Source organism: Coturnix japonica, chromosome 2 (genome assembly GCF_001577835.2).
Source record: "Coturnix japonica isolate 7356 chromosome 2, Coturnix japonica 2.1, whole genome shotgun sequence".
NCBI lineage: Eukaryota > Metazoa > Chordata > Aves > Galliformes > Phasianidae > Coturnix > Coturnix japonica.
In genome coordinates, this window is record NC_029517.1 from 30,158,565 (window position 1) to 30,185,298 (window position 26,734).

The following is a 26,734-nucleotide window of genomic DNA, read 5'->3' on the forward strand; positions in this document are numbered from 1 at the left end:
GTCATTGTGCCTGTCTGTTGAGAATGGAAATAGTGATGAAACAGCGGCGGTAAAGAGGTAAAGGTGATTTCAAAGACTATTTGAGGTAGTGGTCGTGTTGGGTGTACTGGGAGAAGTCCGACACACCAATGGTGGTTACTCATCACTGAATTCTGTTCCTCATCTCTGCTGTTCTGTAAGAGCTACAGCTTGGCGCTGGACAGAGCTCCAGTAGAATCTGTGTATTTATGAGGTAACATACTTTGCCAATTCACGCAAGCAGGAGAACTGTGAGCTTTAATCTCACTCCTTGGTGGCTCAGAGACAGGCACAGGCCCGAAGCTTTAAATCCGCAGCTTGTGAGACGCAAACTGGTGTGACGCGAGCACAAACGAGCGGGCAGGGCCGGGGCTGGAAGTGACGCGGGCGGGCGGGGCTGCGTGGCGCTGATGGTGGAGGCCCCATGTTGATGTCCGCGGCGTCCTCCGCGCCTGCATAGGTAAGGGGCGCTGCGGGGTGCAGCTGAGGGGGGTGGGCGGGTTGGCAGCCCCTTCCCCGCCGGTCCTCGCCACCCGTTGGGGCGGGCAGGGATGTGAGGCGGCGGGCGGCGGCGCTGCGCCACCGGGAGGCCCCCCCCCGCCTGTACGGGGATCAGCTGGTCGGGGCGGCCTGTGTAGGCCTGGATCTGGGCTGCAAAGCAGAGCAGTCTGCAGAAGTCGCTTTTTTTTCTTTTAGCACATTCTTAGAATAAACTTCCTAATTTTTTGAGGAAATCTATTTTAAAAAAATTATATTCCAGTGTTTTTTTTTTTTTTTCTTACCAAGGTGATGAAAATTGACGTGGTTTGTTTCCTTTCAGTGTTGCTTAGCTTCATATAGTAAGGCTGTTCTGTTTCTTTTAGGTTAGCAGAAACTGCAGCTTTGTACTTGTTAATAATTCAGAGAGATGGACCCTTATGTTTTGCTTTTGAAGCATTTTGTGGTGCTGTAATTTTTAGCACGGTGTATTTGGAATGAGGTGGTGAAGGGAAATGGTGACGGGAAGCTTTTGCAATCCAACCGAATTAGTGCTAATCCATCCAACTGCATGCAGACTTGAATGTCTGCGCCATCAGTTCAGTTGTTATTAGTAAAAGTGCAAGACTAAGGGTATCTGTGTTTAAAGTGGGGACAGCAAATGTGCTTCCAGTCTGCTGACATCAGAAGAGAGGAGAAATAAAATAAGGAAAAAAAAAAGCCTGTTTAGATAAACTTTCTCCTTTGTTAAAATGTCTTAAAATGAAGCTTTCTTAGTTTTACTGAGTGGGGAACAACATTTTATTTATGGAAATACTGTCAAAAGCATTCAGAAGTACGGATTTCCCTGAAGCATCCAGAGTCACTAAAGACATTTAATTAAGTCATAGCTAACCCTAACCCTGCCTCATTTTCCCACCACTTTTATTTCCTTCTTTCTGGTACTCAGTTTATCTGTGTTATAGCAGTAGGGGCATTCAGTTAAGTGGTGCTTTCTCTCTGTTTTCATTTCATCACTGAGATGACTGCCTTTTTTTTTTGTTCTGAGAAGTGATTGTTTTGGAGCATTGCGTTTTGATGGGCTCGGTCTGTAGCTGGTCTGTTGTCAGACCAGAGGAGTGAATTGTTTCTCTGTCTGGTATCTTTTGAACAGGTTATTTTTAACTTAGTTCTTCATGATATTGAAGTAACAGCTTCTCCAATTTTGTTGCAGATCAAACATGTCATCCTTTCAAGAAGTCCCATCTTCAGCTAACGCTTTACAGACATCCAATTTTGCACACGTGATTTTTCAGAATGTGGCAAAAAGTTATCTGCCGAACACACACCTTGAATGTCACTACACTCTGACCCAGTTTATCCATCCTCATCAGAAAGACTGGGTTGGTATTTTCAAGGTAAGTAAAACTTAATCTATTCGTGTTTTTCACTTGTTCACTGTCTTCTCTTAACCAGTTTCTAATAGAGAAATCGAAAAATAATACTTTTATAAATGTTAGAGGAAGCATCACAGTGTGACGTCAGAGTCTGAGCTTTTAACGGAGATGAGGCTGGAGTGATAAGTACAAATGTGCTGGAGTAAAGGGAAGCCATGATGTGGTAGAGAATTAAATGGAGATGATTTGAGAGGAGGATTTTTAATAATATATTCAGTGACTACAGTCAGTGAATTGTGAGAGGGTGACATTAGCTACAAGCAGGGCGATTTCTCTGGTAGGAACTGGTTAAAAATACATCCATGTATTTTGATGACCTGATGTGTTTTGACAAACAGGAGTGTGACTGAGCGTGCTTGATGTTTAGTTAACAGGGCGAAGGAATGGAAGAAAAGTCAGAAGTTTAAAGAGAGTGCTGTTCAGGTTACACAAGCATTTTGGTATTATTTACGTGTATCCTGAGAAATGAATGTTGTGGTTCTGTGTGTATCAATCTAAGTAAGGGAGGCAATTAGGTTCCTAAAAATACAGATTAGATTTTTTTTGAGCACAGCAGAAAATACAAAATGTTTTTTTCAGTGACTGCATGTAACGCTATGTCCAATGTACAGATATGCTTCATTTCACTGTGTATGATGATAATTTCATAAGCTATTGAGGTATGAGGTTTTTATTCTACTTCGACAGTTGCAGGCAATACAGCTTTAGCAATTGTTTGGGAAACACTTTGAGCTGACGGAAGGTAACACGGCTGTAACATATCTTCCCTTTCTTTTACTTATTTCTTTTCTTCCTCCCCTTTATGTGAAATAGGCACTTGTGTGATGAACAAAGTCTGGGAATCGATTTCAGGTTCAGACCAGCATTTTGGGAGTAAATTATTTTTAGTGGGGAATTCCACAGCTGAATTTCTAGTCCATCTCATTCTCATCACTACGAAGGAAGGAAATGTTGCAAGATGGGGAAAAGGGTGAAAATTGTTTTCTGTTTGTTACTACGTGTTATGAATATACTGTCTTTATATAGTTATAGTGCAGTGAGGTAAATGAAGCCAGCTGTCCTACTACATCTGTGCTTATCAGTGTATATGTGTGTGAGTAATGCTTACAGTGAACAGTTTGTACCTTACTACATCTTCACAAAGACATTTTTTCCCGTGAACATTGTGGCATTGATAGTTCTAATGTGTACTACTGTTCTGTTCTAGGGATCAATGGCTTCGGCTGTATTCCTTCCTGTGTTTGCTCATCTGGTTCACTAAGAACTTTTTTCTGATTGTATTGAACAAAATTTATAGGTACCTCTTTCGATCTGAATGAAAATCATTAACTTAAAAGTCCAATTCTTCAGCCATAGTGATTTCTTCAGTAAACACTGTATCCTTGTGTCATCCCACTTGTTTTTCTAGTCCAGCTGTTTATGCAGCTGCACAGCAAAATGGATCAGGGAAATGATCTGATTGAAAAAATATTATTTCTTCTCCCTCAGCTTTTACCATCTTGTTTCCCAGTTGGTTTTATTCCTCAGTTTGTGTACTGTGAGATGCAGTGGGCAGCTCTGATGTTGTCACTGTGATGGAAGTGAACAGGTTAGGAGAGTGGGGAGGGAGAGGAAGGTCTGAGCCTGAATAATTGGCATGGCTGCTTGGTGTGGAATGACAATATAAGTTCATTTTTCAGATTTCTCTAAAGAGCAAGTAGTTCTAGAAACAAAAACAGATTTCATATAGCAGATCTTAGATTCCAGCTTTCAAGTTTTTAAGTATTTCCTTAGTTTCCACATGTCAAATGGCTGTTTTCAGTGCAAATGCAATTGCACGTGTGGTTATTGTAACTGTCCTACTTTGTGCAACTTATGTAAAAAAGTGATATTAAAATTAAATCCTTTGTAGGAACCAGAAGTTAAGTATAAGTCTTTCTGTGTGGCTATTTGTTTTATTTATTTATGGAATTTCTTTGCACTTTTCTCAGTCTTTTTCACTTGGTGTGTGCTCTTTCCACTTATTGTTTGTATCTTTTATAACACCTTTGCACTTCTGTGTTTCCAGTTTTCTACCTCTACTGGATATTTTCCTCACTGAACTTTAATCCATTTAATACTATGTTACTGTAATGAATTCAGTGGAAGGTACCACAGCTGATTCCTTCATGTTTGTGGTGGTTTAATTACACATATCCTCTTCTCAAGGCTATTTTACAAAGCAGCTTAAAATAAGAAGCCAGGGCAAGATAATATACTACTTCACTGTTGTCAGCAGACACATCAAAAACATCTTGTTGGGAGGTAGAATAGGTCTAGAACTGAAGGTCTAAGCCAAAGATTTGTGCCATACAACATTATTACAAAGAACTAAAAAAATCCCCAAATGTGTGACAGTTCTGAAATTTAACACTTCCATGTATGCGCTACAGATGTCATGTTTGGGATTTTTTATTGTTCCCAGTGATCAATTTTGGTGCCAAGCAAAAGGAATTTCTTGCTGATGTTGCATATAGAATTGTTTGCAAGGGAGTTGTCTATTGTTAATGCAAGCACGGTGTTCATATACTAAGAAGGTGATGTTGCATATGCAGCGAATATGGTACAACAGGATATTTCAGTTGTACCAGTTTTCTTACAAGGTATGTCTGTCTAATGGACATGCCCATTGAGCTACACCTTTGGCAATAACTTGGAGGAAAAAGAGCAGTAATGAAGAGGATGTTACCCTTTTTTTGTCATTTGTTTTAAAGTTCTGAGTACACAGTCCTTCTATTTTTTGTATGTACCTTTCTTTTTCTTCTCTGTTTCCTACAGGATGTTTTTGATTGAATTTCCCCGTCTGCTGTTGTTCATTTCTGCTATTTCTTTTCTGCTGTTGTGATGTTCTGGTGGGTCATTTGTGATTGATCACTAGAAGATCTTGATCAGTTTATCATTCTTGTTACAAAGGGAGAAAAGCCCCAACAAAACAAAGCAGTTTTACAGTTAGGTGTTGGTCTAGTGCTTAGCATGTGCTTCCTTAACCCGAATTCCTTTCTGTGCTGTTTTATGGGAACTAGAATTTGAGATCTGCTTTCCCTCTACTAAGGGATTCTGTGCAGAAGAACCTGATGTTCCTAGAGTGCCTGAGGGGAGCATGTTGTTGTTCTTGGTAGGTTTCATAGGAGATCTGTACTCCCAGAATGCTCCAAGCTCAGCATCTCCTTCTTCTCCTCCCTTTCTCTTTGATGGGTTGAAATCTGGAAGAGCCCTTAGGGTATTCCAAATTCCAAAAACCTTTGAAATGAGGGAAGACAATTAGTATGTGTTCTGCATCTGTTTGCAAAAGTTGACTGGCTGGTAGGTGGTCCTCATCTCTGGATGGGAAGTCTACAGTTTTTAGTTTATTTTACAATAAAGCGAAATAATCATATGGCCACAAGATATATATATATATTTTGCATTATTAATATATAATGTCCAGATTTGCAGAAGTGTTTGGAAAAAAAAGTATTTGGCTTTTAGGAAGAATTGCTTATGCCTTCATCTAGGGCATATGTGTGCAAGTTGGCCTGACAGATGTTCATTGTGCAGTAGATGAAGCTTTACTACACATCTCAAAAGCTCAGTAAAGTAATTTTATGGACACGATAAGGTGTATTGCTTCAAGAGAGCAGAATTATAGGTGTATGTGTTTGTATACATTGTAATAATATCTAGGTTTCTGAAGATATAACTTTGTAGAGGTCACCATGCTGGAAAGACCTGCAGTATCAGGTGGGGTTCTTACTTATTTTAATATAATGCTTTCAGTTGTGCTTCACCATTAACTAATTAAATCTTTTCTGTTCCGTGGATCCAATAGATATAATATGTTTTTAAAGTGATCAGCATTGCTGTTCTGATAGGATCTTGACTTTAATTATAGATGTACTTTTAGTATTGATGGGCACTATATACGCCTAGGGAAGAAAAGGAAATTTCATTTTTAATGTGCACATTTTTAATATCCACAATCTAAAAATGATGTTCTGACCTTCTGGTAGCTTAAAGTATGGAAAAACGAATAACCAGGATTGGGAAGATATTGAAAGGTTATTTGAACACGAGAAGCACAGGCTTGCTTTGAAAAGGTGCTCATTATTTAGGAGGTCATACCTCAGCTACTGTTTGTGCATCAGTGCAGTGTGTGTGTTTACGTGCAGATTAATAACCTGTCCCTTCAGTGCACTGATTTATAGCAAACCTTGGAGTTAACTTATCTGTGATCTGTGAAATTTGCAGTGGATTGACAGGATGGCTTACAGATAGTCTTGTCACAACACAACAACCAAGCTATAGAAATGCTTTTTTTGCAGTCTTCTGAGTTATTTAGTCTCCTTTGAACTTTGAACTGCAAATACCAGCATAACTTGTGTGAGCGGTTTCAAAGTCCTGGTTATGTCATGGGTTGATACTCTAGATAATAATTACTTCCATATCTGCAGATCAGTATATGGCAACAGCTGGATGTGTTACTGACCACAGTCATATTGAAATACATTTTTTCTGGCACGGAATCATCACTGCGCAGCACGACATGATAGATACAGAAATGTGTAGTGAACAGTATGTCCTGTTTTTAAAATAGTAGGGAAAGAATTACTGTAATTCTGAATGTTTTGAGAATTACTATGTTCACCAATAATAGTGGTTCTCTTTCTTGATTCATTTACCTTCTTCAGAAGGACGTATCTCAAATAACAGAAATATCTATCCAACAAGTGATTCTAAAAAGTAGTCAATTGTAATGTCATTCAGTTTTCTCAGTAGATGGGTTCACATGATGCTACTTTAATGAGAAATTATCATCACAGAATCACAGAATTGTAGGGGTTGGAAGGGACCTGTAGATCATTGAGTCCAACCCCCCTGCCAAAGCAGGTTCCCTACACCACGTCACACAGGTAGGCGTCCAGGCGGGTCTTGAATATCTCCAGAGAAGGAGACTCCACCACCTCCCTGGGCAGCCTGTTCCAGTGCTCCGTCACCCTCACTGTAAAGAAGTTCTTGCACACATTCGTGCGGAACTTCCTATGCTGTACTTTCATCCCATTACCCCTAGTCGTATCCCCACGCACTACTGGAAAGAAACCAGCCTCACCACTATGGCTCCCACACCTCAGGTATTTATAAACCTGGATCGTGATCAGGTGTCATTAATTACCTAAAAATATTTGCTGTAGTGGGCTTGTGCATTAAAGAGACAGGCAACATAACAAAATGGTCAGTAGCTGGTGGTAATTTTGAAATGAAAAGGTTGTGCCAATATTGTTTTAGTGAAATATGGTAAATTAATATTTTACTTGAACCCAACCACTTTTTTTTCCCCCCACTTTTTCATTCTTATCTCTTAAAGTAAACAGTAACTTTGTTACTCTTTGATCTGTCATAAGGTTTCCTTGGACAGTCATTTACATGTGTACCAGGTTTTCTTTTAGAGTGTTCATATTTTTTCTGTATTTAGTTTGATTTATATGTAGTAAGAGAGAAAGTTGATCATATGGCCCAGGCACTCCGTCAATGTCACTTTCACATATTCTTCTGAACTTCGAGATAGAAGTACAACCAACAAGAGATGATGATAGGTTGGGAACTTGATAGTACCTTGATACAGCAACAAATACCATATGTTCTCAATAGCCTGAGTTAAAAGGTTGCCTGTACGTGTTTGTAACATTCAGCAGAGATGGACAGCTTTGGGGTTTGGATGTGATTTCCTTCTTTCAGCGGAGTTCACTGAATACTTGCAGTACTGAAGAGCACTTTGCCAAATTATATTCCAAACTGCATAGTTTCCTTTCCGAATAACAAAAAGGGATTCATTTGAACTCTGATAGTTCTTTTAGAGTTGCATAATGTTAGGTATGTACTATAAATGCCCTGTTGGACATGTCAGTGTTGCTTCAGCTTAACAGGTCTTTCCTGGATTTGCTTCTTTGGTCTGTTGGCAGTACACGTGCTGTGTAGTTAGGTAAGATACTATCCAATGGAGCAGAGTGAAAGCTGCTGTTCTTGTGGTTGATGAGAACTGCTGGAAGAATGAGAAATGGCTGAATGATCCATTTACTCGTGAACCCATGTACTATTATGGTTTTTTTATTCCTTTGCATCGTTTGGCTTATTAGTCAGCTGATTTTTTGTTTGTTTTTTCCTAGCCTCATGGTGGAAATGTGCTGTGGGTAAAATGTAAACATGGAGGGAGATAATGACAATGAGAGCAAAGGGACTTGTATATGCAGGGCAGCACAGAAGCACAACTTTGACAGCTCTACCTGTTAGTAGAAGGAAGTGCTGTGTGGTGCGGGTATTGCAGACAGCTGAGTCACCCTCACCAGTCCAGCCTGACTGAAAAGTACTCAGTGTTCATCATCTTAAGTTTACCAAACTTCAGCATTTCCATTGTGAGTACAGAACTGGTTATGTAACTAAAAAGTAGCTTATGATGTCTTCAAATGAAACGAGGCCTTTTGCTCACAAGTATCAAATAGAATGCACGGTTTGCTCTATAATGGCCTATTAAAGCTCTCTATTTTATGAAAGGAAAGTGAACTACGTGAGTATTGTTTGAGTGACACATTGCACATGGTGATGTAATCTGAGTATGACATTGGTAGGACACATGGTGTTTTGGCTGCGTGGTTTGTGTTTGGCTTGAAAACATGGGTCGAGATGGTTGAAGTAGGATTTGGATTCTGGGCTGTTAATTTATTAGTATGTGGAAACGGACATTGGAATATGTACACAAATAGCTGTTCTCTAGAAGGATTTCTGAATAAAGTTTATGAGAATTAAATCTAGAGAGAGGCTGGAAGGATGTACAAAGTACTAGGTTAGCAGCAGGAACTATTTCTAATTCTGCTTATAAGATAGATGTGTCATATATATATACGTGTTAGTTTAGGGGAGTTGCATCATCTAAGTCTCGTTTTCTCTTTTGGCTGAGAAATAAGAATGTGAGTATTTTTTGAGTTTTTAACTGTGAATAAAGAACTTTGAGGGCCACAAAAATGATCCAAGGGATGGAATGCTTTTATGAGGACAGGCTGGAAGAACTGGGGCTGTTCAGCATGAAGAGAAGTCCAGGGAGAACAGAGAGCAGCCTTCTAGTATCTAAACAGGCTGTAAGAAAGAAAGGTACAGACTCTTCAGCAGGCTCTGCTGTGGCTGGACAAAGGGAAATGGCTTCATACTCTAAGAGGGAGTCTTTAGTCTTGTATAGTGAGGGTGGTGAGGCACTAGAACAGGTTGCCCAGAGAAGTGATTGATGCCTCATCCCTGGAGATACTCAAGGTCAGGCTAGACAAGGCAATGAGCAACTTGATCTAGCGGTAGGTGTCCCTGTTAAATGTAGAGAGTTGGACTAGGTGACCTTTAAAAGTCCCTTCCAACTCTAAGAATTCTATCATTTTAACTTTGTGTTTTCAATAAATTCCTTTAAAAAGTAGTGGCATCATTGCAGCCCGTCAGTGCATTGGAAACTGGATGGTGAACTTGAGGTCAGAGTTCGTAACAAATCTTGTACACAGTTTGACAGGTTATTATTTTTCTCTTCTTCTAAAATTCAGAGGGTTTTATGCCAGAGTTCTTGCGTGTTTTATAATGTTTCTGTGCTTGAATGGGAGTACTGTATTATTTGCTGGTGCTTGTGCTGTGATTTTGCTTTAGAATTATAAACTGTGCCTTTTCTATTCCTCCTTGCTCTCAGGAAGTTCCTGATGAGACTTCTCATTTTAGATTTCTGGGGGGAAGCAAGCATATCTAGCATATCTGCTAGTGTATACTTGCTTTGCATTTTGGAATTTTGGGTTTATGTCAGTAATTGATGATGCGTTTTCTTTTTTTCAGCTGATGGGAAGTTACTTTCATTAAGGGAATCCCACTGAGTTCTGGCACAGCAACAAAGTCTGTAGCTATTTTGATGTAGATGCTGTCTTGCCTGGTGGTGCTTTCATATTGATAATATTACTCTATTTTTTAATATTTTTAATAGAAAAATAGTTGTTTTCAAGGTAAAGATCCTTGACTTACAACATCTGTTACTTACTTTTCCATTTATTTTCTTCTCAGCGTATGATTACTTTTGTTTTACTCCTTGTTTCTTTCACTTAAGAAGTAATCCTGTAGAGGGGAGTAAACTCTTCGAAAAGGCTGACAATAGCAGGACTAGGGGAAATGGTTTTAAGTTAAAAGAGGGAAGATTTAGGCTGGATGTTAGGGGGAAGTTCTTCACTAGGAGAGCGGTTAGGCCCTGGAACAGGCTGCCCAGGGAGGTTGTGGATGCCCCGTCCTTGGAGGTGTTCAAGGCCAGGTTGGACGGGGCCCTGGGCAACCTGATCTAGTAAAGGTGTATGTTTGGTGGCCCTGCCAGGCAGGGGGGTTGGAACTACATGATCCTTGAGGTCCCTTCCAACCCGGGTCATTCTGTGTGATTCTGTGAAGTATGGATAATAATTGTTTAGTAGGAAGAACATGAAGTAATGTTGCTGACTTTGCTGCACAATACACAACCTCCTCCTTTCTTAATTTGTGTAACTGAGGATTACAAGATTTGTTCATGCTTTCTTCCTTACACTGTCATGTTTTTATATCTGTAATTCCTAGCAGGGAAGCCTGTTTTCTGAAATCCCATGTATGAAAATAATCATTGAGAGATCTGCTCATGCAGATAACTTTACATGTGCTTTGTTACGACGTAGTTTCTAAGAGTCAGAAGTGTGTAAGATGGGAGCTTTGGTAGAGGAAGTGGATGATGAGTGACCAGAAATAGGGGAAGTGAAGGGAGATAATAAGTGCCTGGTGAACTTCCCAGGGTATTGCCCACTGGCTTCTGATGTGTCGCAGTTCTTTTTTTACCAGTAACCCACATACTACGTGTGAAAATATTTTACCAACTCAAAAACAGGCCGGAAGTGTTGGTTAATTTGCTTTCTACGTAGTTGGTCTTTGTATTCATAGAACCATAGAATGGCTTGGGTTGGAAGGGACCTCAAGGGTCATCGAGCTCCTGCCTCCCTGCTGCAGTCAGGGCTACCGTATCTAATACCAGACCAGGCTGCCCAGGTCCCTGTTTTTTTTGGTAATTTCAAATTAAAATAAATTGAAATTAAAAATTAAAATTACAAATTACAAAAACAAACAAACAAACAAACACCAAAACCCAACCAATTTTATGTGCATTGATACTAGAAATATTCATAGTGTTTTTGGTTTCAGGGTAGATGGTATTCAGTGTTTATATCCTCTGGATTTTGCTCCCTCTCACTTATGTTTTCTGAAGTGCTTGATTATCAGAAGGAATTTCCATTTTACTCAGGAAATCAGTGTATGTATTTATGCTGATTTTTTTCTTTTTTCTTTTTAATTTTTACTGGTTTTTTTCCCCTCATTGTTTTTAAAACAAAGAAAAACTGGAGCACTCAGAAGAGCTTGAATTACTCTGTTCAGAACAAACAGGACAAAGAATTTGTTTCCCTTTTAAAATTAAAACAAACAAGAATCAACAGATATCCCCCTTTCCTCCCCATAACACCAGTTATTGAGAATCGAGTTTCTATATATAAAAGTTTTCTGTGCTGTAGGGCAGCAAATAATGGTATATGTTCCTTTTTACAGAGGTGAAAGCAGCTTCTGTGAAGAAAGGGGGATTTGCATCTGAATGAGATTTGGAAAGATGACTAATGTGAAAAATTTGCAGAATATTTTTCCTGTGGATGTTTATTACAGAAAAGTTGCTTTTGTCCCCCCCAAGTTACCGGAAGAGCTTTCCTTCCTATTTCTGAACTATTTTACAATGTGGGAATAACAGCCCCAGGAGATCTCATTTCATTTATGCCTTTAAAAGTTCCTCAATGGGGGATATCAGAGAAATCTTCAAAACTTGGGCTAAGAATAGGCTTGAAGTAGAACAGTTGGTTCCATTTTGGTGATTGTGTCAAGTCAGCCCAACTTCTCTCTAACGAATATTACCTTAAAAAAATGCTTACTGTTAACTTTCTTTTACTTTTTTTCCTCTCCTTTCTGAAATGAGGATAATTTTGGTGGACCATTTGTCCCTCGTCTTTCTTTACTCCAGGACACCATCCAGAGTTACTGTAAAAACGGTTGCATCATCTTTGTGACTATGTTTTTGATATTTTCTTCAGTGCAGTGGAACATTTTCTTCTCCACTTCCACTACACTATTACTGTTCTATTTGTAATACACTCTACTTCGAGTTTCAGGCTTAGATGTGTGTACGCAATGCTACAAACTTGGGGTAGAGTGGCTGGCAAGTTGCATGGAGGAAAAAGATCTGGAGAGATTAGCTGACAGCCTGCTGAATGTGAGCCAGCTGTGTGCCCAGATGGCCAAGAAGGCCAATGGCATCCTGGCTTGTATCAGAAATAGTGTAATCAGCAGGAGCAGGGAGGTGAATGTCCTGTTGTATTCAGCATAGATGAGGTCACAGCGTGAGTACTGCGTTCAGTTTTGGGCCCCACACTACAGGAAAGATATTGAAGCCATGGAAAGTGTCCAGAGAAGAGGCTGATGATGTCTCTGGAGCATGAGTCTTATGGGAGCACCTGAGGGAACTGGGGCTGTTTAATCTGGAGGAGGCTCAGGGAGACCTTACTGCTCTCTACAACTTCCTGAAAGGAGGTTGTGTTGAGGTGGGGATTGGCCTCTTCTGCCAGGCAGCAGCAACAGGACAAGAGGTAATGGCTTTAAGTTGCAACTTTAAGAGGAGGTTGAGTCTGGTTGTTAGGAAAAAAATCATAGAGAGTGGTGACTTATTGGAAAAGGTGCCCAGGGGGGTACTGGAGTCACCATCCTTGGAGGTGTTCAAGGAGCATGGAGATATAACAGTGAGGGACGTGGTTTAGTAGGTGTGATGGTGATGGGTTAACGGTTGGATTATATGATCTTTGTTGTCTTTTGCAAATTTAATGGTTCTACAACTTTTATTTCAAATTTGCTGGAATACGTTTCTTTGGGGGATAACATTTCATATTTCAAGGTCTTTATGATAAACTGGAAAGCTGGCATCTGTTCATATTATCAGGGAAACTGCACTAACTTGGCTGAATTAAGTTTTCATGCTTTTTATCTTTTTCTTGCAGGTATAGCATGTTGTATGTATGGAAGGGTGACATGCTGATTATTAATATTGCAGAAGCTGTCGAAAAAGAAAAAGAAGTGCTAGCTTAGGCCTATCAAATTTTGCGTCTTCAGTAGATAATAGCTTTTATTCCATTCTTTCTTGTTTTATGATCAACCTGTTGGATTGTGGACATAAAATAGTGAGCACTGGCAGAACCTGCTCTAGGAAAGTCTCAATATAAGCTTCTGAATTAATCTTTTTATAGTTTCAGTGTATCTTTGCAGGAAAAAGTAAATGTATCACATAGGAGGTTAATGTATACTGAAAACTGTATGGTGTTTTAATTTATATGGACCCTTTTATTACCTTAGTCCCATTTATTGACTTAGGTAACAAGCTTAATAAAATTCATGCTAAATCTTTGACATGCTTGTTAAAATATTCCTGATTTGTAAACATTGTTAAGTATCTTTTTATTTTGTGTTGAATGAGAAATATGCCTATTATGGTATGTTGTAAAGGCCAGGCTGTGATATTTTAACTATAGCGTATTTTTCTGCTTAATACTTCTCTCTCTCTCTTTTCTTTTTTGTTTTGTTGTTATGGTTTAATTTATTTTAGGTTGGTTGGAGTACAGCAAGAGATTATTACACATTTCTGTGGTCACCTATGCCAGAAAATTATGTGGAAGGATCAACTGTCAACTGTGTCCTGAACTTTCAAGGTGAATTTAAATAAAGCAGTACCTGCCTGTATTTTCCAGCTTCCACAGTTTAAAGAAAAAACTTATTTGTATATTAAGATATTCAGGGTTGCAGAGTAGATCTAGATTTTTAAAAGTTTTGGAAGAGGATTTTTTGTGTCCTTTGCATGCTTTTTTTTGCTAACAGTGTGAAGTTCATTCTTATTTTAGATGTCAAGGAAATTGTATGAGTGATTGTGTGAATCATTATATTTTTACATGGTAATTGGACAGTGTTCACAAGAGAAGCTGGAAACTATCCAAAGTGATGTTGTTTAATCAGCGGTGAGGTTTTTTGAATCTTGCCGTCTCTTAGTGCTCTGTGGCTTTGCATGTCTTCAATCTGTTGACTTCGGGCAATCATTCTCAACGCAAAGTAATTCTACGCAGAGAAAGAAGGGATAAATAATGTAAATGATGGTTTACTGAGGGTTCAGAGTTTCAGAGTCCCTTTTGACAGGGAGAGAGAATTGCTGAAGTTTTTAGAAGAATGTGTGCCCCGGTGGCGCAGTGGTAGGAATGCCGCGTTGCAACACCGGAGGCCCTGGGTTCGAATCCCCCCTGTGGCGCAAGTGGTAGAAGTGCCGCTCTGCTACACAGGAGGTTCGAATCCCGGGGGGTTGGACTCGATGATCTCTAAGGTCCCTTCCAACCCGCACGAGACTATGAGACTATGAGACTATGAATACGGAACAAAGCAGAAAATGGTAGACCACTCTACAAGCTTATGCTGTAACTACACTTTCAACAGCATGTGGATATCTGGTCCTCTCCCTTTCCTTCCCAGTCTCAGAAAGATGCAGTAGAACTAGAAAATGAGAGAGCAATGAGGAAAATTAAAGTTAAGAACCACCTTCTGTATTAACAGTTACATAATCTTCTCATTATTGACTGACCACATAAAAAGGAGCGGTGGCTATAGATTGTGGTCTGCGTCCTTTGGATTTAACATTAAAAGAAGAGTTTTTTCACAAAAAGAGGTGAAGTACCTAGCACATGAACAGGTATCCTGGGAAGGTTTGGAAGGATAAGATTTCCATACCCTTGGTTACACAAAGCTGCAGGAGGCCAAGAGTGCTACTGACAGCAGTCTCTTTTTGAGCAGGAAGTTGGGCTAGATGACCTTCAGAACTTCCTTCTGTGTCAGGCTTGTCAGCCTGAGAAAGGGAAATAATGGGGAAAAAACAAATCTGTAAAATCAGTTACCTATGGCATGAGTTGGTTATCCATTGTTCCTTTCTAAAAAAGCAGGGACCAGGGACTGGCAGTCTAAATTACCAGTGGTGGGTTCGTAAAAGAGTTTGCTTCGGTGTTTGTGTGCGAGTGTGGACGTATTGCTTAAAATATTATAATAGTAATAATAGGGTAGAACAATGAAGTATTAGAGTCCTAAAATGACTACTGATATTAGCTTACTGTCTTGTTTAAAAACAATGGATTTATCTGTACTTGCAAGTAGCAATAGCTGGAGTGAGATAACAGTCCTTCTATTCAGTAAGAATATAAATGTCAGTTATATCTAATATACATAAGGCGATGCATGTGTATGTAGTGCCTGTTAACCGATACTGTCCTAGGCTTATGTGTCTTATAAAAAGGAAAGGCTAGGATAAATTTTGGGAGTCTAAATTAGTGAGAAGGGTGATGTTTTCCTGTTTACGGTTGTGATTGACTATGTCTGTACTGTAACACAGATGATCAGAATGATATTCCTAAGTCGTGTGGTCTGATATGTATTTCTACATGGAGACTTGCAAAATAGGGTTTATTTGTGTAGAGTATCTCTTCAGATTTGAATTTATCTTGATAGGATACTACCTACCAAATGATGATGGAGAATTTTACCAGTTCTGTTACGTGACTCATAAAGGAGAAATCCGTGGAGCAAGCACACCTTTCCAGTTCCGTACCTCTTCTCCTGTTGAAGAATTGCTCACTATGGAAGATGAAGGAAACTCCGATATGCTGGTGGTGACCACAAAAGCTGGACTTCTTGAGGTTTGATTCAGTGTTTCTTAGACTGTCAGTCTATACATTCTTACATTTTATACATACTTATGTATGCACAAACATACATGAATTAGGATCTTGAGGAGCAGACCACAAAGATACTCTAGATTGTACATAAAAGGGCTGTATTTCTGGTTTGCTTTTTTAGATTGGAATTCAGAACATTTACATGTTAGAGGAATCAGTATTTGAACAGGTTACAGGTATACCACTGCACTCAGTCTAGGCTGCTTGTCCATCGCTGCCATCTGTGTTCTTTGAGTAAGAAGGCTGGGGGTGGGGGGAGAAGACATCCTTTGTGTGAGTTTTTTCCCTGTTTTTCCTGTTTTCATTCAGAATTGCACCAACGTTGTTCCTGTGTATGCGTTTACACTAAGCAGCCTCTTTGTCACCAAGCTGTTGTTTTGTCTTAATTAGCTCTTCCAAAGTGACAGCAAATATACATTAAAAACACTTAAAGAGGATAAAAGAGTATAAAGTTGTTATAAAAATTGCTTTGTGACTGTTGTAGTACTGTAGTGCAATGGTGACATAGTTAGAGTAGTGAAACTTCAGAAATTTGGGTAAAAAGATTAAGCTGTAAAATCATGTAGCCAGAAGACACATACTTTGTGCTTCTGCTCAAACACTGGCGTAATTTGTCATCCACTTACTGCATAGGAGTCAAAGGGAGAAAAATTACTAAAAATTCTTTTCTTTTCAACAGTTTAAAATTGAAAAAATAGTTAAAGAAAAAGAAGAGCTATTAAAGGTTACTTCTGTTCTGGAGAAAGAAACGGCACAACTCCGGGATCAAGTTGAAAGACTGGAAAAAGAACTTAACCTTGAAAAGCAAAGATGTGACCAACTGCAAACAGAGCAAAAGGTTAGTTGTTTTATTGATTAAAGCCAACTCATAATGTCTGTAATCCTGTTTTTTCAAGAACCAGTTAAACTGGGGTGAAAATCAGCTATCAAAACCCCTCAGCAGTTAGATAGACATTTACACTAGAATAGGTCAGTTCCAATTAACCTCCTGACACTATTCCCTTTATGTCGTAAAATGGTTAAAATATTCAAGCTTTTTGGTACCAGGCGTGGTAAGGTAATCGATGACAACTGTTACCAGATGTCTGACATTTAATTGTGGAATTCATAGTGGAGAAGTAGTTGGTAGTTTAAAGTTTGCTTGCATTACCTTAAAATGAAGGATGGTTTTTCAAATAACTCTCATTAAGGAATAATTACACAGAACACAGGATATTGAAAATGGTAATAAATAAACAGTAACATTTTAGGTAAATGTTGGTATTAAAACAAAGATTGAGTCTTGGTGAGGACAAAGATAAGAAAAAACATGCCGGGAGTGAAAAGTGAACTGTTGGCTTCTCTAAAAGATTTTACGAAGATCTAATGGTTCTGAAAGAGAAGACCTTAAAAATGAAGTTATAGTTGTAATTGATAATGGAAATACAAATCTAGCCTGAACCAAAGCTAGCTTAATTTGGAACTGTACACGTGGCAGGGAGTAAATGTAAACTATAACAAAGGCACACAAAAGTTGAACCTGGTATAAATATTTAAGCTGCTGCTTTTTTAAAAAACAAACAAACAAAAAACCAAAAAAACCCCAACTTTTAGGAGAAAATTAAAAACATGTGGGAGGGAGGTGGTGACATGGACAAATTTGAAGTAATGAAGCCTATATAATTTAGCTGTAGACAGCAGTTAATAGGCTATTTTAAAGTACTAGTATGTGTATGTCAACAGTTCTGCATGATACACCTTTGGTAGAAAGGAATTTGTTGAAGGAATTTGAGACATCTTAGTTTACTTTTGTTGGTCATAATGCAGTGAGCTACAATGCTAGGGAGAGGAAATGGCAGTGATAAGATCTGCTGTTTGTTCCAGATCTGAAAATTCTACCTACAGCAAAGGAGCATTTTGAATAAACATTGCCCATCTATTTGTTTTAGAGAAAAAAAAAAGGTGTAAAATCCTATAAAAGAGATATTTTAATTTCAAGCACACGGGAAGACCAGTTTAAGTTAACAAGACTAGAATTAAATACTTGAAAACATGGATTTCACCTATTTGCAGAATTAGAAGATTGTTGGGGAATTGAGTGAGCTATATAGGGTACCTTCCATTGTTATTTGAAGTTCTTATTTTAAAAACTCCTTGAAAAATTGTCAGTTCTAATCCATGTTAGATCTGTAGTGCATCTTGAGAACAATTTGTTAGATGGGATTTTGATAGCTGCCCAGTGAGAGTAGATAGGAACAAAAATGTCATGGTATTTCTCACGCTTAGCTGTGAATTCCTATAAACAAAAATAATTTCTCTTAAGATACAAGTTAGCAGTTAAAACATTCCTGAAGTTAAATTCTATTTTTGTGTTTTGTTGGAATGGTGATGCAGTGTGAAGAACTACACGTTCCTGTTTATATGCATAAGCAGAATACACATGCAGCATTACTCTCCAAAATTAAACTTGCATCTGCTAAATCAAATACAGTAATTTATGTTGTTTGTCATCAGAAAGTTTAACAAACAATACTTCTATATGCAGCTTTCTCTCAGACCTTTGAAGCTAGAAGATGACTTCCCTTTTTCCTTTCTCATTTTGCCCCTACCCCAATACAAGAGGTCAAGAGGTTATGATTTATCTTTGCTGGGAATGCTGTACAGTGGGTTAATGGATTGATTTAAAGATTCTTGAGCAACAGTTATGCAGCACACAGTTCAATTACAATAACTGTGTATGGTTTGTTTGAAATAAGTAAAGTCAGCTTATCTACTCAGCTTCACATGACAGGAATAATTATTATTGGCAAGAAACCTAAACAGTTCATTATTGCACTTTGTTTTTGGTAAGACCACGAGGGATATCCTTGAAATGTGAAGTAGTTAAAATGTAGTTCCTTTATGTAACAACAGAATGGATCTCCACCTGTGCTTAGTATGAAGTAGGTGGTTTTGATTCAGGTCTTTTTTCTTTTCTCCCTGTTTAAGTTAAATAGTGACTATTTAAATAAGTAGTACTGTGGATTTGTTCTTTTATTTCCAGCACATTCTTGTTACATGCATGTAGATTTTCAATTACACTAAATATTTGCTGCGTGAAAATTTTTCAACTCTTTTTTATTTTTTATTTTTTAATGCTTTGTTTATTTGGACAAAGCCTTATCTATTTGGAGTTCTATTAAAAAAAAAGAAACAGCTTTCAATGTACTGCAGGATATATTAAAGACAAAGAGTTCTTAAAAGGAAGTAGCCCATATAAGAAAAATAGAGTTATTGTAAGAGCCATATGTCATTACTTTTGTAGTTTAAGAGGAAGCTATAGGGGACAGAAATCTTTATTTCTGTTAAAATAAACTTAAGATACATTTCACTCCATATAATTTTTACTAGCAATTTTTTTTTCCCTTTTTGCAAATACTTCTATCAAAGCATGCACAAATGGTACTTCTGATTAACCAGAAAAACCCTTGCTTAGTTTCCTCAGGGCAAATAATACGGCTATCTGAGCTAATATTCTCATCTCTTGATCAACTACATTATTAAACAGCACTGTATTAAACTAGTCTGTATGTGTTGGGTTGGGCTTGGAAGGGGCTGTTGACTTGTTAGGGATAAGGATACCTTCCATTAGGTCAGGTTGCCCACGGCCTCATCCAACCTGACTTGGAACACTTCCAGGGATGGGATATCCACGGCTTCTCTGGGCAGCCTGTTTCATTGTCTTATTATTCTGTTGGAAAGAATTTCTTGATTACAAATCTAAATCTGCCCTGTTTTAGTTAAGAATGATGATTCTCTTGCCCTGTTGCTACAGGCCCTGGTAGAAAGTCTCTCTGCAACTTAGAAACTCTCCTTAAAAAAAGAAAGGTCGCAGTGAGGTCTCCCCACAAAGACTCATCCAATCTCAACAACCCCAACTCTCAGCTTTTTTTTTTATCACAGGAGAGTTGTTCCAGCACTCAAACCATTTTTTGTAGCCTTTAAAATAACCGAGTTGAATGGAGTTTGGATTGTGTGACTAGGTGTCATAAAATGTAAGTTATCTTACTGCGGTAAAGTGCAACAAATGGAAGTGTAACTAGAGGTAGGAAAGCTCTAGATTTGCTGTTTGAAAATGATTTGCTAAAGCACAGTTTCCTTAACGTCCCCCTTTTATTCATATTTGTTTATATGCCCTTAGGATAATTTCCCCTTTTCTTGGTACCGATTTTTCAGTCTTTTGTTTTCAGAAATCGCTCCAGTTATTTGGAATGAGAATTGTTCATAGAAAAAAATCATTTCCTAAAATGAACAATGTCACAGTTCTACCAAACTACTGTTACCCTCCTACTCTTGATTATTGCATTCTCTTGCATGCTTAGTTACCGCCATAGAGTTCTGGGCAGCAGAGCCATTGTCCCATGTCTGCCTTTTGATTTGTTGGGACGCTCTGTAAGTTGTTCTTTATGGACTATTTGGTGGAGTTTCCTATGGAGATATTAATGACCTGGATATGGATGCCTGCCTTTGCAACTTACTGTACTACTTTAATGTAGTTTTCCTTGATTTTCATCACCACTGTCACAGGAAAAAGAATGTTTGTGTGACACCCAGTTCTGTGTTAGCCAGTGCTGCTGCTCAAACAGAGCATGTGCTCCAGCACTGCTGTTACTTTTCCTACAGAATTCCCAGCTCTGCGCTGGGAATTGGATAGGCAAGAGAAAGCATTCGATTCATTCAGCAGTTTTGTCTATTGAAACTTTATTTTGCCCTTCAAATAGAAAAGGCCATGAACTGTTGTGTGTTTGTTTCACAGTATACGGAGTGAAGTTTGTAAAACTTCAGCAAGCAGCTCTCCACGTACAGCATGCATATTTTTGTTTTCACTTAGTAAGTCACAAGTACACAAAACTGGATGGATTTCACATAATGTTTTGACAGACTAGATTACATCACAATACTGTTTTTATCATTGATGGGCATGATGTCCTTTGGCACAGTCTTCTGTGTTGGTGTGGGTCAGCTGTCCTGGCTCTGCTTCTACAGCCTATTTCTGTGCTGGTTCAACTATTTCTACACCATTTTCTCCAGATTACATGAAATCATCTGTCAAAACAACCTGCTACTATGTGTGGGGATTCTGAAATACTGGAAATATTGCAGAAGTATTGGAGATATTTCAGGAATGTCACATCATTTTCTTAACCAGTTTTTGTTAGTGCTTTGCAGTTGATATTTTTACTGGTATGATGTTCCTCGATAATAGCATTTTTTAGTTTTGAATCATACTGTATATACAGCATGCAACCCTGGTAATACAACACCGTTAAAATGATGATGTGATTAGTCACTGTGATCGTTTTATTTAAGGTGATGTGATAGGTACATGGTCACCAGAACTCTTTGAGGTTGCTTTCAACATTAAAGTCTTTCTTTTTATTTCCTACTTGTACATAAACTGGTGTGAGAGCTGCATCACTAATCTGCTTTTACCTGAAAGGTAAAGGAAAGCTGAAGAACACTTGATTCAAAAATTAATTGCCTTTTCATATATAAAATAACATAAATAAAACAATAATAAAAATATTTCTAATATTTTCATTATACATTATAAATATAACAAATATTCCTGAATGCATGCTTTCTGTGGGAATTTTTGTGTTTTTTTTCTGTTCCAAGTTTAGCATGGACTTAAAGCATACTCCCTGACAGCAGTGTCCTTATCTACTCTGCTAAGTTTTAATATTCCCTTCTAGAAAAGAGGAAACACACAGCAGTTACAGTATCAGTCTTTCATTGATTTGCTCCTTTGACATTGCAGCTGCTCGGTTTTGTAAACACGGGTTTTCTGTATTTTTGCAGAGGACACCTTGAATGTCTGATCTTTTGCAGTCTTTTGTCTCCCTCTAGTGGGCAAAGAGTACTTCTGAACTGATTTCTTTAGTGTTAGATTGGTTTTAAGTCTTATTCCTATAGCAGAAGTGTTCCTGCACCTTTAACTTCGATAGATGTAGGAATTACCAGCTTGATGTTTGACCCTATGAATATCTACAAAGTCTTTCCATTGTGACACTGGTGTAAAAGGAGGCAGAAGTGAGTGTACTAACTAAATGAACTTGTTCTATCCCCAGCTTTTTGAATGTTTATTTCACTATTGAGAACCGAGCTAATTCATCTACCTGGTAGGTCGTTTTAACAGGATACCCATCCAAACCCAGATTCTCCTGAGGTGTGCTACCTTGCACAGTAGCTTTATTCAGGAAAGAATTTGATTCAAATATTAGGGATCTGTTTGAGTTGGCTTCTGATACCATCTTACAAGGGGAATTTCTCTGGTGACAGAATGCTGCTGTGTGGTGTGATCTGTCTGCTATGTAACTACCTAGTTCAGATTGCATGCACTGAAGTAAATTAATCAAGTACGTGTTTTAGTGCCTCTTTAAATCAAACTGTACTGTTTTTATATATGCTACACACCCTGCAGGCTAAGGAGCAGGGAGACTCATTGTTTTAAAACAAAGCAAAAGTAAAGCAAAAGCCTACCGTGTAAAATAACAATTTGAAGATACAAATTAAACAATCATAATTTGAATTGTCACCAGCAATTACAGTACCAAAGGGTACTGTAAATGTACTGTGAAGAGAAAACCCTGTTTTATTGATTCAGTGATAATTGTATGAATATTTCTTAAACCAACTCATTTAAATTTATTTCACCGAATGAATGGAGATACTCTGAAGTGTTTTAGGTAGGTGTCCTGCCTGCACTTCAATTCAGATTTCATGTTTATGTGAATGACTTTTTGCAGCTTCTAGGGAAAGTACAAGGAAGTGAAGAAACGATCATTCTGAAATGCCTGCGCTGCGAACTCATAGTCAGTGTGTAAATGTTTGGGTTGTCTCCTGGAGAAGAAGTACACACCTGTCCTTTTCAGTTGCAGGATGACTGATGTTCTGTAGATGAACTTTTACAGAGTTGGGCCTTAGTTTTGTACAAAGAGGCATGTAGTATTTGTTCTGTTTAATAATGTTGGTTGAATTAACACGCTTAAATTACTACCATATTAGGTTTTGGGTTTGAGTGTTCAGAGCAGTATTTCTGTAGCCTGTCACAGTGATTAAGATAAAGACTTAATGACATAGAATTTGTTTGAGACCTCTTTACTGTTTTACTTTGCTGAATGATTAACTTTCCTTTTGGAAAGGAAACACAGTTTGAGGTTTCATTTCAGAATGTCTGGGCCTTGACAAGTATTCAGATGGATTTTTCAGTGACCACAGAGGCTCTGTGTTGTGTTCATTGCTGTCCTCTCAGGTAGTTAGGACAGGATATAAAGTCAGCCTGGTGTTTCATACGGTTCTGTTGGAGCAATTCTGATATCAGTGGAAGAAACAAAAGGCAACTGCAGATAATCAATCCAGATTCCTGAAATTCTCAATGGGGTATGAAGCACAGCGATTCTCCTGAAATAAAGTTTAATCCAAGTAAATCAGAGCAGCTGAAACTTGAACGATGCTGCTAACTTATTTCTTTATGTAAAAAATAAATGCAATGGCAGTGTTAAAATGGCAGGTTTTTTTTTCTTTTTTTTTTTCAGAGGGTGGGACAGATTTTCATGTGATTACAGTTAAATTCTTTTTAAAATAATCAATTTTAAGTCATGTGCCATTTTAGAACGACAGCAAGAAAAAGATTTTGGGTGCACCATCTTCAGTTGTCTGAAGGTACATCAAACTTTTCAGCTTGGAATTTTGACTCCTGGAAAATAAATCCACTTGGCAGCTACCTCAGGTTTTCTTTGTTGCATTTCTTAAGTTAGACTCTTAGAAATTACAGTAGTTTTTGTCTTGGCAGCTTTTGTTTTGCAGGAGTGAAGCTGACTTAGATAACTTCTAGCTTCTTTATTCTCACCCTTGTGGTGCAATTTGCTTCTCCCCTCCATCTGTAAAACTGTTGGAGGTGGGGGGGACTGCATTTGTATACTGGATTAAAGAGTGTACAAGTAATGTACAAGTAATCTTTAAAATAAGTCTTTTTAAAGCAGTTTACCTAAAATGATTCATGCTTTTGCTGTGTTTTTCTTTCAGTTAAGTCACGGGAAGAAAAGGTAGATTAGTAGACATCAGATAAATTAAGATGAATTAATCAGCAACTTAATTATCATCTTGGTACCAGCAGTTGTACATGTTGATACATTTATTATATTCTTCCACTTCAAACTGTGCCTAAAACAGAGTCGACCTTTACCTGTAAAATAGTGAAAGAGCACTCATTTTAAATTTTATAGGCTCTGAAACCACTGTAACCAGAGTGTACGGGACCAGGATTGCAGCATCTAAATTGAATTGCTAAGAATTCTGTAAAATAACAAGTCGTCTCTAAAAATTAATCCTTTCTTCTTTCAAAACTGTAGGCTTTAGTTGTATCTAAACAAGTTTATTAGGTGAGAATCTGTTAAGTATGGAACTTTTACGTTTTAATACCATGTCCCTTTAGAATAACTAGGAAAGCAGCATCAATTGTAATGCTGTTTGTGGAGTGTATTTTTTCAGGCCATTAATTCCTTTTAATATATGTTACCTTTGGCAGCCTGTTTGAACTGTTTGTACAGTTTGTATATGTAATGTATTAGATTAAATTCTTTTGAAGGCACTTAGGTTACAACAGTTACAGTTATGCCGAAGTGGTGTTTAGAGAAAACACAGATATGCATTGAAATAGGCTTTTTACTATACTAGACTTTCAAAACAGGGGTGGGTAATTAGTCTCCACTGCACTAGGGAAGGACAAGCAGTTATAATGTGTTGTTGCTGTTGGTTATATGGCAAGTTTTACTTGCAGTACAGTCTTTAATTAAAATATCCTGCCTTCATTATGCCGAAGTACGTACACTTTTGTTTGCAGGAAGCTGATAGATCTTCAAAAACAGAAGCCTTGCAAAAGTTATCGGTTTCATTGAAAACACAGTTGGAGGACAAACATTGTATTCACGATCCTTCCTTCAAATTCTTATTTATTTTAAGACAAATTATAAAGCCTCTTAGATTTCAGGCAGTTGGAATGGATTGCTCCTCTTCCTTTTTAATAGTATCTGCAACAATAATTAAAATCTACTTTAGATGCTCATTTAAGGTTCAGGAAGTGTTTGAGACATCGGTTATATATGCCACCCTTACAATTCACTTCCCCTCTTGCTTCCCAAATCATAATGTCCAAACCTCTGTTTAGTTGCTTGTAAAAGCAGGGCTTAATTACACTTGTGAGCAGCATATTTTTGACAATTAATGAGTAAAAACAGTCCTCATTATATTTTATTGTACTTAAAACATTGTTAGTTAAGTGGAATCTGTCCAGTAGGGGTTCTCCATGAACTCTGGTTGATGTGTTTCTCGTGATACAACAGTACTGTTTTGTTTCGAGGCATTAAGTTCTGTTTAAAAATGATGAACAGATGAACTAGTGCTTTTATCTTCCAAATGCAGAGTGAAAAGACAGCTTGTACCTTAGTCTGTGCACAAACATTGTAAGTCATGCTGGAGTCTCTCATGTTGGTCAGTCTGCCTTGACCTTGTTTACATTTTGATTCATATCACTGGCCTGGTTGATATTAATCTGAGCTTTGTTAAATGTCGGTAACAAAAATGGTGTTGTGTATTACTGATTATTTTTCTCAGGAAAATAGCATTGTATTGAAAATAATGTTTCTCTGGGCCCATTTATAAACGGTCATTTTACTGTAGTGGAGGCGGCATTTAACTCTCCACTGCTTTGAATGGTATGGACATGACTGTCGTTAGAATAATGAATACTCATCTCAACTTGGATCTCTCATTGTGACCAAGGACTCACTTCTGGGAATTGTCATCATTCTGTATCTCTTTTGTGATGCTCTTGAATGCTCAAGCTAGTAGAATGCAATGCCATTACTACCTTTTCGTCATATCAGTGCCTCCGTTCTTTTCTTCTTATTGTGACTCCGTGGAGTGGTGTAGTCAAATGCAAGTCTCTCTTATTTTTAGTTGAAAGAAAGTACAAATGAAAGTAAAGTTCTTTTGTTTTTAAATTTGAGCAGCCATTGGTTAATTTGCAGAGAGGAGATGGGCAAAAGATACAAAATGTATCTTTGTCCAATACTGATAATCTCTGGTAGATTGCACTTAACTGTATGCTTGTGTTGAAGCATACTACTTATTGACTCCTTACTAGTACATTCAATAACCACAGCAAATGTAATATCTTTCTATACCAGGAGGGCGGTTCAAAATACATATATCTTACATTTTGTGGAAGTGTAGAAATTCAGTGGCTGTCAGCTGCACACTGTAGACTTACATTTGCTCTAAAGTAAAAGCATTGAGTAATTTCAAATATTTTACGTTTTTAGGCTGTTTTATATAAAATATTTCAGTTGTATAAATGTGATACTGTTTAAGCAGAATGCTCAAATTCATACTGGAATGCTGCATGGCTTACTGTGTTAGTAGTTGGAATGGTAAACGTGATTTGGAGCATACATATTTTGATATTCTGATAATAAATTGCTATAATTTATTTTTTATGAGAACAGTATACATGCTGCTGTTTTGTGTAGGAAACTTAAGATCTTGAAGTAGAATTTTTGTAAAATAATCATTGATATTAGCAATAAAACACATAGAAAACCTATATGTTGTATATGAGGTAGAAATCAACAATATTAATATATTTGAGCATTTATTCAAATAGTGTTTTGTTGTTTTGGAGATGTGCATTGTCAAATTACACACTTGCAATTTTTTAATAGACTAATATTCAAGCATCAGAAACTCTGAAAATTGAAAACGATGATTTGAAGAAAAAGCATGATGAAGTTACTTCAAAAGTGCTCCAGCTTGAGGAAGACATCATGACTGTTACTCAGAAAGCCATTGCAAAAGAAACAGAGTTAGACAGGTATTAAGTCTTTTTGTCCCCTACCTTCCTTATTTTATGGTTTCTTTCCA

General features: G+C 37.8%; 1 protein-coding gene across 1 annotated transcript in view; it reads left to right on the forward strand.

Annotated features, from left to right (window-relative positions):
• The first annotated feature begins 363 nt into the window (after positions 1–363).
• Positions 364–26,734, forward strand: part of TAX1BP1 (Tax1 binding protein 1) — a 46,342-nt gene continuing 19,971 nt past the window's right edge. Inside the window, exons 1-6 of the mRNA XM_015853731.2 lie at positions 364–478; positions 1,709–1,892; positions 13,636–13,738; positions 15,567–15,754; positions 16,473–16,631; positions 26,536–26,684. Of these exons, the coding sequence (XP_015709217.1) occupies positions 1,716–1,892; positions 13,636–13,738; positions 15,567–15,754; positions 16,473–16,631; positions 26,536–26,684 (776 nt within the window). The 5' untranslated portion in view covers positions 364–478; positions 1,709–1,715. The remainder of the gene's footprint in view (positions 479–1,708; positions 1,893–13,635; positions 13,739–15,566; positions 15,755–16,472; positions 16,632–26,535; positions 26,685–26,734) is intronic.